The 12917-nt window shown below is 40.8% G+C and overlaps 1 protein-coding gene across 1 annotated transcript; it reads right to left on the reverse strand.

Moving 5' to 3' along the window:
* Window positions 1–2238: 2238 nt before the first annotated feature.
* Window positions 2239–3105, reverse strand: LOC122312724. Its single transcript, XM_043127410.1, has one exon. The coding sequence runs from the start codon at window positions 3103–3105 to the stop codon at window positions 2239–2241; it is 867 nt and encodes a 288-aa protein (XP_042983344.1).
* Window positions 3106–12917: the final 9812 nt, after the last annotated feature.

Consider the following 12917-nt stretch of genomic DNA (forward strand, 5'->3'; position numbering starts at 1 on the left):
TGTGGTTACAAGCTGGAGAGCAAAACTTTAGATACTACCATACTAAAGCATCTAATAGAAGGACAAATAAATACACCAAATGGCTTCAAGATGATGATGGAATAAGACAAGAAGGAGAACAGAGAGATCATCTCATTGTCGAGTATTTCCAATCCCTTTTTATTTCATCAAATCACATAGAATTTATGGACTTTGTGACAAATGTTCTTAAAAAAAGTAACTGACCAGATGAATGAGCAGCTGACTTGTAGATTCATAGAAGAGGAAGTATACCAAGCCTTGTTACAAATACATCCCACAAAAGCACCTGAACCTGATGGTATGCCACCTATTTTCTTTAAAAAATACTGCATATCATTGGTGATTCAATGACTAAAGCTGGGTTGCATGCTCTTAATGGTGGTGAGTTTCCTTCAGGCCTAATTAAGACCTTTATTGTTCTGATTCCCAAAAAACAATCTCCAACAAAAGTTGTTGATTTTCGCCCTGTTAGCATTTGTAGTGTCACTTATAAACTCTTATCAAAAGTGTTGGCTAATAGATTAAAGCAGTTTCTACCTTGTATTATCTTAGATTTCCAAAGTGTCTTTGTATCAGGTAAACTTATTAAGGATAATGTCCTCATTGCATATGAACTCATTCACTTCTTAAAACAAAAAAGAGTGGGGAAAAAAGGGTATATGTCTCTCAAACTGGATATAAGCAAGGCTTATGATAGTGTTGAGTGGGATTTTTTGCAAAAGATGATGGAAAACCTTGGTCTGGATGCTAAACTAATTCATATTATTATGAAGTGTGTTACTTATGATTTTTTTTTTTAATCAATGGAATTCCTAATGGTCCTATTATTCCTAGTAGAGGTTTAAGACAAGGGGACCCTCTATCCCCTTATCTTTTCCTTCTATGTATTGAGGGGCTTATCCATCTTCTAAAAGAAGCAGACAGCAACCAAACTGTACCAGATATTGAAATCTGTCGAAGGGCACCAAGGTTAAATCATCTATTGTTTATGGATGGTAGTGTGATCTCCTGCAAGGCTGATACCACTACAAATAAACAAATTCAAGAGCTATTGGATAAGTATGAGTTAGCCTCATAGAAAATCGATAGAGACAAGACTGCTATGGTGTTTAGTAGGAACACAAGTGCTGATATAAAAGAGGAAATGATGTCATTATTATTTTTTTTGGGGGGGGGGGGGGGGGGGAGGGGGAAGCATATTCAATAATATGAAAAGTATTGCGTTTACCACCTATGATTGGCAAGGCTAAGTCTAATGCTTTTTCTGGTATAAGCATAGAGTGTGGCAAAAAACTACAAACTTGGAAAGAAAAACAGCTATCCCAAGATGATAAAGAGATTCTCATCAAAGCTGTTGCTTTGTCTATTCCTACTTATGCAGTAAGTTGTTTTAAGCTACCTTAATGTTTATGCAAGGAGTTGGAAGGGATGATGGTACAATTCTAGTGGGGTAAAAGACAATGAAAGGAAAATTCATTGGGTGAGTTGGAATAAGATGTGCGAGTCTAAGTTCCATGGTGGCATGGGTTTTAAAGATATACAAAAGTTTAATATGGTTCTCTTGGCAAAACAAGGCTGGAGGATTTTACCAGAAAATGATACATTGTTACACAAATTGTATAAGGCCAAATACTTTCCAAATTTTGAGTTCTTTGAAGCAAAACTGGGGTATAGGCTTTCTTATGCCTTAAGGGGAATTTGGGAAGCCAAAAAATGTCTTCTGAATGAATGTTAGTGGCGTGTAGGTGATGGAAGGAAGATTCATATATGGAATGATTGTTGGATCCCTTATCACATCTCTTTACAACAGGAACTTAACTTAATAGTAGAGCAAATGATTAATAAAACTGTTGATTCACTTATTGAGAACAACACAAAATGGTGGAATGTACAAAAGGTTAGAGCTCTATTCAATCCAAATATAGGTTCAGATATTTTGAAGTTTATAATCTATCAAGTTGGTGAAGATAGAAGAATATGAAAAAAAGAGAAGGATGGAAAATCTAGTGTGAAGAGTGCTCACAAGCTGATGATAAAAAAGGTTATGGAGACTAATGTTGAAAGCTCTCATCGTAATTAGCTGCTCCCTCTATGGAAGGAGTTGTGGAAGATGAAAATCCCTCACAAGGTGAAGATTTTAGCATATAGGGCCTAAAGAACTGTCTGCCTACTCAAGTAATTTTTATTTTATTTTTGAAATCAGGAAACTTTCATTGACTAAAGCATGCTGTTACAAATATCTAATTGAGCGACATGTCTAATACAAGATGGTATTTTCTCTAATTCATAGAGATCACATTCAGTTAGAAGGGCATCCTTGGCTAGCATGTGGGCTGCCATGTTTGAATCCCTCTTTCTGTGACAAAAACTCCAAGAAACAATTTCTTGTAAGACCTGTTTTGTATCTTTGATGATGAATCCTCCTTGGCTCCAATCAATAACTATCTTTTGCATTCTCTCCACCACTTGGAGTGAGTCTCCTTCGAAAATGATAGAGTGGAAACCAGCCTCTTTACAGAAGAGCACTGCCATCATCATTGCATAAGCTTCAGCAGTGAATGGGGAGACGTTTAGATTTCTTCTTGCTCGGATAGTACCAAGTACTTGGCCATTACAGTCCCTGAGAATAGCCCCAATGCCGATTAGACCCAGGGATTGGTTTATTGCAGCATTCCAATTCAGTTTGTAGAGTCCCTCAGGTGGTGTAGTCCATCTTTGATTTCTTCCAGAGAACTCTGCACCCTGGCCATTTGAATTATTTTGTCTTGCTAATTTGAAGCATTTAAGATCATCTTGGGCCATATGAATGATGGAGTTTGGATGCCTGAATTCCTTCCCATGCACAACCTTGTTCCTTCTTGTCCATATTAGTCTCATAATTGAGCCTGCTTGCTCCATCATTATTTTTGGTAGCTTTCCCATTATTTGCTGCCAAATTTCTTTTAAGGACTTGGCTTCTAGAGAGAGTTTTTGGATTGGTCTGCTTGCTTGGCTCCAGACATCTCGGGCTGCACTGCAATTCCATAGGACATGATCTGATGTTGCTGCTGCAAGGCCACATATTGGGCAGCTGCTATCCTCCATGATTTTTCTCCTAAGTAAATTGGAGAATGTTGGTAGAGCTTCATTGCTTGGCCTTCAGAGGAACATTTTAACTCCATTTGGGACTTGCAGGTTCCATATCCCTTTCCATAAATCAGTATGGTCATTAGTAGTGGAGGGGCCAAGTACATGGTTGGATTGAAGTTCTCTATGAAGATGATAGCCACTCTTCACACAGAATATGCCATTTTGAGTGCCACCCCAAATCAATCAATCTCCTCTATTTCCCAGACTGATTGGGACAGTTTTTATAAGTTCTACCTCTTGGTGAGTGAACATGTCGAGGAGGCTTTTATCATCCCATTTACTGAGTGAGGGGACAATTAAGTCAGCTACTACCCTCCTTTGGGTTGAGAGATCAGGTCCTTGCCTTGGGGCAAGGAAGTGAGGTCTAGGGAGCCATCTATCCTCCTAAATCTTTACCTGTGAGCCATCTCCTATCCTCCATTGCAAGCCTTCTTTGAGTAATTCAAGTCCAGCATGTAGGCTTCTCCAAGCCAGTGAAGGTCGTGCACCTACTTTTGCATCTAGTATGGAGCCATGTGGGAAATATTTCTATTTGAGATTGGTGGGCAGGGAGTGATGTTGGGCATTGCAGCATTTTCCAACCATTTTTAGCTAGGAGAGTTATATTGAAGCTGTCAAAATTTCTGAAGCCTAAACCTCCTTGATCTTTAGCTTTGTTGATTCGACTCCACTTTACCTATTATATCTTGGTTTGATCCTCACTGTAGCTCCACCAAAATTTCCTTAGAACCCGGTCTAGCCTGTTGGTGATGGACTTGGGAAGAAGAAAAATTCCCATTGTGTATGTGGAAATGGCCTGCAGCACAGATTTGAGTAGCCCCTCCTTGCCAGCTGCTGACAGTTTGTTTGTCTTCTAGTTATTAATCTTTGACCACACTCTATCAATCAGTCCATGGAAACATGCCACCTTTGTTCTTCCCACCATGGCAGGTAAACCTAAGTATTTCTCAAATGATGCTATGGGAGTAACACCTACAATTCGAATGATATTGGCTCTACATTCATTTTGTGTGTTTCTGCTAAAGTAGATGGCAAACTTCTCTTTGTTTAGTAGCTATCCTGAAGCTTGCTCATATACAGTCAGTATGCTCATCAATCTTCTCCATTCTAGTGCGTTTGCTTTGCAAAATATCATACTATCATCAGTAAAGAACATGTGGTTTACTTTAACAGATCCTCTTTCCACTGGTACACTTGATATCCTGCCATTGAATTCAGCCTGAGATAAGAGATTTGAGAGGGCCTCTACACAGATGATAAATAGGTAGGGGGATATGGGGTTCCCCTGCCTTAGGCCTCGGGTTGGCTTGAAAGTGGCCTAGGCTTCACCATTGAGCAGGATGGAGTAGGAGACAAAATTGATACAGTTCATCACCAGGGCAATCCATCTGCTATCAAATCCCATTTTGCACATCACTGCAGATAGAAAATCCCACTCCACTTGATCATAGGCTTTGCTCATGTCGAGTTTTAAAGCCATGTAAGCTTACTTGCCTTGCATTCTTGTGGACATGGAATGGAGGGTCTCGTATGCCACCAAGATGTATCTGTTATGGCCCTACCTGGAACAAAAGCACTTTGGTTCACAGAAATAATGTCAGGCAGTATGAGTTTGAGTCTATTTGATAAAACTTTTGCTACGACTTTGTAAATTACATTGCATAGACTTATATGCCTATAATCAGAGACTTTGGTGGGATTTTCGACCTTTGGGATCAAGGATATGGAGGTGTCATTCACCCCATCTAAGGAACCTGCATTGTTAAGGATATTGAGCACATAATTTGACACTTCCTTTCTTGTGATGTCCCAATTGGATTGGTAGAACAAGGCTGGGAAACCATCAGGGCCTAGGGATCCCATCCCTTTCATTTGGAAGACAACACACTTAACTTCATCTTCTGTGAATTCCTGGAGGAGCAAAGCATTCATAGTGGTTGTGACTCTTTTGGGCATGTCCCTTATACATGCTTCTATGCCTGAGGGGGTGGAAGTGGTAAAGAGTTCTAAAAAATAACTTGTGAAAACTGCTCTAATCCGATCTTTGTCTGAAATCATCGGGTTCCTGTGGTCCATGATCTGTGATATCTTATTAATTTTCCTTCTGTAAGAGGCATGCAAGTGGTAGAAGGTTGTATTCCTGTCTCCTTTTTGTAGCCAATGTTGCTTGGCTCTTTGTTTCCATTTCAAGTCCTCTTCAGCTAAATTTTGATCAATTTCACTTTGTAGTTTTCTGACAGTTTCCAATTGGTCCCCTCTATCTGCTTCTTGAAGCTCTCCTAGTCTTTTAAGTTTCTGTCTAATTTCTTTTGGAGCTCTCTTGTTGACTTTTGCATCCAGTTCCTTAAACCAGTTGCACAATTCTTCAGCCTACTTCTCATGGTCTCAGCAGTAGACTCCCTATATGTTGGTTTGCACCAGGCCTCTTTGATAGTTATTTCACACTCCTTTTTTAAGGACCAAGCTGCTTCATATCTAAAGCACTTAGCATGAGGCCTTGGTTGCTCTCAATGGTCGAAAGGGAGGGCGCATGGTTGGCGAGAAGAAAGGGAAAGGAAAGGTGACTATGGATGATGCGGCTCCATAGTTTGCTGCTTTCAAGCTACCCCGAGGCCTCTCGCCCATTCATGAAATAAGGTGCAGGAGTTCTTTGCATCCGTAGAGGAGGCTCATCCCATAGAAATGAGTAGGGGGAGTGATCTGACTTCAAAGTTGGGAGTACATGGCAGCATGACTCATTAAAACTTTCCATCCAATTTGGGTTAGCAAGAGCTCTATCCAACCTTTCCTTAGTAAAGAAAGGTTTCATTCTGTTATTTGCCCAAGTAAACATGGGGCCTTTTGTCAGGATGGAGTTGAAAGAGCACCATTCAAGGGTGTTTCTGAATGATTCCATTTGTTTGTAGGGGCGAGGGGCCCCTTCCATCTTCTCAGCTTGATAGAAAATTTCATTAAAATCCCCACAGCAGAGCCAAGGTGTTTTGTTAACAGGTTTGAGGGACTTGAGAAACTCCCAACTCAGGTGCCTTTTAGAAGTTTTTGGGTTACCATAGAAACCCGTGAAGAGCCATGGTTGCTCAGTACCAGTAACTACATATGCACTGATATGCCATCTCAAATAATTGTGGATTGTTACATTGTCCCTTGTCTTCCAAAGTAAGGCTAAATCCCCACTACTCCCTCTACTCCCTCTACTATCCACAACTAAACATCCATCAAAATTCAATTTATTACACATCTCTTCAATTCTTACTTTAGTACATTTAGTTTCCATGAGAAATATCATGGTTGGGCACTTGTCCTTAACAAGGAGGTTAAGGGATCTAATTGTCCGAGGGTTCCCAAGCCCTTGGCAGTTCCAAGCTAAGGTTCTCATTAGGTTTGGTAGGGCTGGAAATCAGCCTCTGCCTTAGAAATAATGTTCTCATTAGTGTCGTCCTGCTTCCTTATTCTCTTTTGTTCATGAACCTCATTGTTGGTTTTTTCACATCTCCCCCTCTTGATCCCAGTTCGTAGGAAGTAATTAGAGATATCAACCAGGGCTCCCCTTTCATTTTCTACACTCTTTGGTTTCTTTACTCTAGGTTGCCTCTTCCATTTCCTAGCATGTGGTTCTTCATGGTTCTTGCCCGATTGCTTACTAGGATCCGTCACAGTCACATGGCACTTCCTTCCTTTGTTTGTGTCTGACTTTAGACTAAGGCCCATATTACTACTCAGTGGTCCCCCCCTTCCCCTCTTTTCACTCCATCTGGACTCCCTTGAATTGTGACCATACTTTTAAGTTTTTCATTAAGGACCAAATGTTCTTGTTCAAAGTCAAGGTCCATTTTAGTGTAAATACCCAGTTGGCTTTTAGGCTCTGGTTCATCTTCGACTGAGATTGACTTATTTTGAGTTGTTTCTTCACTGGCTCCCTGTTGTTGACTTCCATTCTGAGTTCTTTTGTGGTCCTAGAGGATAAAGTCTGTCCTTTTGCTGACTTTTGAGGTTTCCTCTGTTGCCAACCTACCATGGCAGTCACAAGTTGATGTTTCCAGGTTTACCTCTACTCCTTTCTACTGCAGGTCTGCTGACATAGTCTGTTGGCTAGTGCTGCTGCTTGTACTAGGTTTTGCCCTGTCCCCACCTTCCTTCTCACCTTGCTGCCCACTGTGGTGGTGGTTTTTCCTTGGTGAACTACCGTACTTACAGCCATAAAAAATGTTTGTGTTCATGGGTTGAGCTTGTAACCAAGACCCAAACTGCTAGAGATTGTAGTCATCACTTTGTTGACCAGTACGTGACCTCATGCAAGTTCTTCCTTTGTGCGACAGTATACCACATTGGAAACATAAATTCTGTAGTCATTCATATTTAAAAGAGATCCAGTGTTTTTTTCCATCGACCATGAGCCATTTGCCTCGCATCAGTGGTTTATGAAGATCCACCACCACCCTTACTCGAAGACATCTTCCCCATGCATGTCCATCTGCTCCTGCTTCAACTCTGATCACAGGCCTTATTGAAGAGGCAAAATCCTCACCAAAGGTCTCTGTCATAGTGACTAGAGGAAGGTTATGAAGCTGGACCCAAAATGGTTCATAGCGAAATTGTAGTGTATTAATGGACTGAGTTTCATCAACCTCTTGAATAGCTAACATGCTCCTATCAAAGAACCAAGGTCGTCCACCGAGGACTTTCTCCTTGTCCACCATTTTTTGGAATTCTATCAAGAAGCTCTGGTCCCCAAACTCTTTAAACCTGACCCAACACTCCAGCCTCCATACCTAGGACATGGTGACTCGAAATGCTTCACTATTAACGCTCTTGTCCACCATTGCCTTCCCCACAATGCATTGTTTTCCAAGTCATTTGAAACCTTGGGGGTTTTCCTGCTTAACATGAAAACATGAGCTTTCTTCTTTTGACAGCTACAGCTTCTCCCAATGTTTTGCTAAGTCCTCTGTTACGTCCATTGTAGACTAGGAAACTAGTAAACACAAGAAACTCAGCTCTTACAAGTGAGACCTAAGCCTTTGAAACGTCAAAGGCACTCTGGAACGTTACCCTTTCTCATGAGAGGAAGGAAGGCACTCTAGGTGAGATCAAGGTTTTAATTATGTTCCAAGTCTACTCAAGTAAACTTAGTGTAGAAACATGTCAATGTAGATCTGATATGCTATTTTTGTAACAAGGATCATGAGAGTCTCTCACATGCCTTGTTATACTACCCTTCTGTCCAAGATACATGGAGAAAGTATTTGCCTACTATGCTGAATAATGAGGACCAAAGGTGTCTCGTAGATGTTGCACTGGAGCTTAAAGGAAAAGGATTAGTGGAAGATTTGAGTCTATTCATTTTACTGGCTTGAGGCTTCTGGTTTAGGAGAAACAAGATGATGAATGACAAGATCAACCTTAGTCCTAAGCAAATTGTAGCTCATGCTTTGTCTATACAGAAATATTCTCAAGATCAGTTGACTTATTCCAAATCTAAGCTGAAGACTCAATGCAGTTGGCAACCCCCTCCCTCCTAGTTTTCTCAAACTCAATGTTGATGGAGTCATGTTTTCTAACCAACAGAGGGCAGGGGTGTGGGCAGTACTAAGAGACTACAAAGGGGAGGTGCTTCTAGCTGTCAGTAAAGCAGAACAAGATGTTGTAGAACTTGAAGCAGTGGAACTCTTGGCAATGTTCAGAGGTCTGCAGTTCAAACATGGAATTTATCATATTATCCTAGAGAGTGATTGCTTGATGATGATAAAGGCACTCAAAGAAGAAAAAAAAGCATCCTTCTCAATTTTACATCATCTGGTACAGGAAACACAAGGCTTAATGAGGATGTTTAATGTTTGTAACGTCCAACATGTCCATAAACTTGGTAGTGAGGCTGTGCATGGCTTGGCCCTTTATGCTTGGCAAGTAGATGATGTAGCTATGTGGGAGGCAGTTACTCCTATGCCTATCTCCCAAGTTGTTTGGGTGGACATGAATTCTTTGTAATTCTTAGTTCTTAATGAAGTTTTCCTATATATATATATATATATATATATTTATATAAACTATACTTCAATTGCAACGCTCCATGGGGCCCTTGGCCACCACACATATTCACAACTAGATTGCACGATTCACATTTTCAAAGTTTTCCAATGGTAGTTATTTTAAAGGTTGGTTTGAGTAGGTAGGAATTTTTGATGATAGAGACATCTTGAACATTGTTGTTGGCTATGGTCATTCTCGACAGTGGGTTAGGCGATGGTCTTGAGGGTGGTTATGTGGTTTCTTGTGTAGAAAGAGAAATAGTGTGTGTGTGTGTGTGTGTGTTGCTAGACAGTGAGCCAGGGAGCATGGGAGTGAGATAGAGAGCACAGGAGTGGAGCCAAAAGATGGAGAGCCCATCATAGCAGCATCGAACAGGGAGGAGCATGGTGGGGATGGCGATTAAAGCTAAGGTTTCAGCTTTGGGTTTTAGTGATGAGTGGCACATGGTGGTTGTTGTCTGGTGGTTTAGTCGCGTGTGAAGGGACGGGGAAAAAGGGTTGAGCTTCACAGTTCATATGGTAGTGGCAATAGGTGGGTGGGGGTGGAGGTAGAGGTTGCCGTGGTTGTGGGCAGGTGTAGCTAGGGCTGATTCTCTTCTTGCCTTGGCTTGAGGCCATGCATGTGTGGTGGTTTTTGGCAGTAGACATGTAGAGGCTAGCCATGAGGTTTGGGTGCGGGGGCTTCCGATGGGTAGTGTTGTAGCTCATAGAGGAGCAATGGTGGTGTGGGCTTGGGTGCCGGAAAAAGTGAGAGAGAGAAAAGGGAGGTTGCGCGGTGGCGTGACATCCCAATTACAGCTAGGGCTAGGAGTTCATGTTAGGTCTCTTTCTGGCCTAAGTAAATATTGGATTAATAGCCCTAGTGCCCATATAGTTTGAAACTTTTTTGCTTAGAGGCTTATTACCCTACCTTTTGGAATCAATGGCCGACCAAGCCCATTAATCCAATTGTAAGGAGACACTTGGCATTCATGCCACATATCCCATAGTGTCAATAAAGCAATGATGAGGTTGATGGAAGGGGGCCCACTTGTGGCACAAGAAAACCCACCATATTAGGGTTTCGCCTAGCCTAATAATTAATATAAGATGAAGTGAGGTTTGATTAAAGGGAAGGAGTAGAGGCAAATAGATGGCACACCCCCTTTACACGTCATGACACCATCCATGCCCTAAAGACGCCACTTAGTACTCATGCACAGATGGCTCAAGTGTCTCTTAGTTTTCCAAAGTTTTGTAATCATGAGGGATATCAAAAATAAGAATCTAAGCAATAATAAAGAAAGAGGATCTCAAGATTGGCCCAATGGGGATGGAGATACTTGGCCACAATAAGAAGGTGCCAATTGGCAACCATGCATGTGTGTCCCTTGAGTTTTCAAGAAGGATTTGATGATGGGAAGCATGGAAGGTCTGGCTAACCAAGAAAAGGTGCCACATGGCACCCATGAATGGATGTTTCTTACATTTTCAAGGAAGCAATGATGGAATAGGAGAGAATTTTCGGTAATGGCAGTGCATGCCACTTGGTGTCATATGCATGTTAGACTATTAGGTTTCCAATGAGAATAATCATAAAGAAGACATTGAGGGGTTTCAACAAGTGAAACTTGGCACACATGCAAGGTGTTCTTGCGTTTCCAAGGAGAGCAATTATGCAGAAGATGAAAAGGAGTTCGTATTTCTAAGGACCATCTCCACTTGGCAAAATGATTCTTTTCAAGAACACTCTTTCAGCTTGGTGTTTCACATGATATATCTAGGTGTGCCGCCCCTCTCCTCCAATGATGATCATTTTCTCTATCCAATCATCCTAATCATTATTGATCAGATACTTGAAGGGGCTTTAGGGCATCCTTTTGGTATAGGGAGTTGAGGAAAAATCAAGTGAAAGAGGGACTTGAAAGCAATAGTCAAAGGGTCTCCATTTTCATAATTTTCTTGTCTTTCTTTTTTGTACAATGTCACCCATACGCACATGAATAGTGAGAACTAAGAGTTGTTGGTTAGAGTAGTGCAAACCGAGCCTCGTCTTCAAGGTTTTCAACTTGGTGAGTAATATTCCTCTACATATTTTCTTAATAGATGTTAGAGGGTTTTGTTATTGTTCTAATAGAAGTATTTTCTAGAAGAAAGAAGTCAATTTGTGGTGCTTGTGGTGAAGGCATTTTGATCTGCTTGAGCATCTCTGTATATGGCGTACTCACACCTGGTCAAAGGACAGGTAATGTGATGCGGTAACTACCAACGAGCCCTATGGTTCATAGGGGTATTCGTGATGTGTCCATATATTGTTATACGAAATAAGTGTATAAGTGATTGAAAAAGAAAAGGCACATTGTTACCTTGTTCCAAGTTCAGTGTTTTTGGAAAAGGAGCTTGGATGGAAGAAAAAAAAATGTGTTTTGACAAAATTGCATATTCATCCTCATGCATTCATGTTTATATTTACCTTATACATTCTTATGTTATCTTTGTGTATGTTTGTGGCATAACTTACTGATATTTCATAGAAACTCACTGTGGTAGTGCTAACTACAATTCCCCTCTCCCCCCTCCCCGTAATGGTGGAACTTTCAACAGCCTGGAAGTAGCTAGTGAGGATAATGATCAAGGCTAAGGATGACCCCGACCCGGAGAAGAGAATGGAGCTAGTCATGATTTAATTGAAGATTGCAAATATTCAATATCAAAACTTCGAAAGAAGTTTAAATGATTTCCGTTTTAGTTCAAGGCTTTTGAAGACAACAATTGTTATGTTAAGGTGTATCAAGGTGTTCAATACTTCGTTACTATGATGTACAATTCGGTTTATGCCTTACTTGATAAATTTTGAATAAGTAAGATGTGATTTAAAGTTATGATTTACTTGGAGATTACAAATATTTAGTATCAGAACTTCAAAAGAAGCTTAAATGATTTCCATTTTAGTTCAAGGCTTCTGAAGACAACAGTTGTTATGTTGAGATGTATCAAGGTGTTCGATACTCCGTTACCATGATGTACAATTCGGTTTATGCCTTACTCGATAAATTTTGAATAAGTAAGGTGTGATTTAAAGTTATGAATGAAGTTGATTTATTAATTTATTCTGGTACAACATTATATGAAGTGATTTATTCTACTGCAATTATGTCATATTACTAGAATGCATGTTAGGTGCATTGTGTGTTAATCACCATGTACAGGACATGTAACCCAGTGTTGCATGTCTCGATACTTCAATCACTGCTAAATCTCAAGTGGGGGGACTGGGGGTCTCACAGGTGGTGTGGGCTATGGAGTGAAGCCCTAATAGAGAGAATCAGAGAGTGAGACAAAGAGGAGAGAAAGAGAGTGCACGAGAGGGAGAAATCAAACGGATGGAGGGAGCACTTGAGGGATGAGAGAGAAAGCTTTCTGGTGATGTGAAGTGGCAAGACATCTAGGAGAATGGCAGTGGCAGTTGCTAGAATAGCAATGAAACAGAGAGAAAAGGATAGAGGAGAGAGAGTGTGATGGGGTGACACGGAGAGAGAGAGAGAGAGAGAGAGAGAGAGAGAGAGAGAGAGAGAGAGAGAGAGAGAGAGATGGGGAGGGGGAAAGAAATTAGGGTTTTGATTTTCCTGGTGTCCAAAACGACATCATTTTGATAAGGATGGGCTACTTTTTTTTCTTTCTAAATCTTTAGGCCTTCCTGTGGGCTGGGGCTGTGTTTCAAAACAACCTGAGAATTTGAAGGTATAGATGGGATTGTTTATC

Source organism: Carya illinoinensis, chromosome 1 (genome assembly GCF_018687715.1).
Source record: "Carya illinoinensis cultivar Pawnee chromosome 1, C.illinoinensisPawnee_v1, whole genome shotgun sequence".
NCBI lineage: Eukaryota > Viridiplantae > Streptophyta > Magnoliopsida > Fagales > Juglandaceae > Carya > Carya illinoinensis.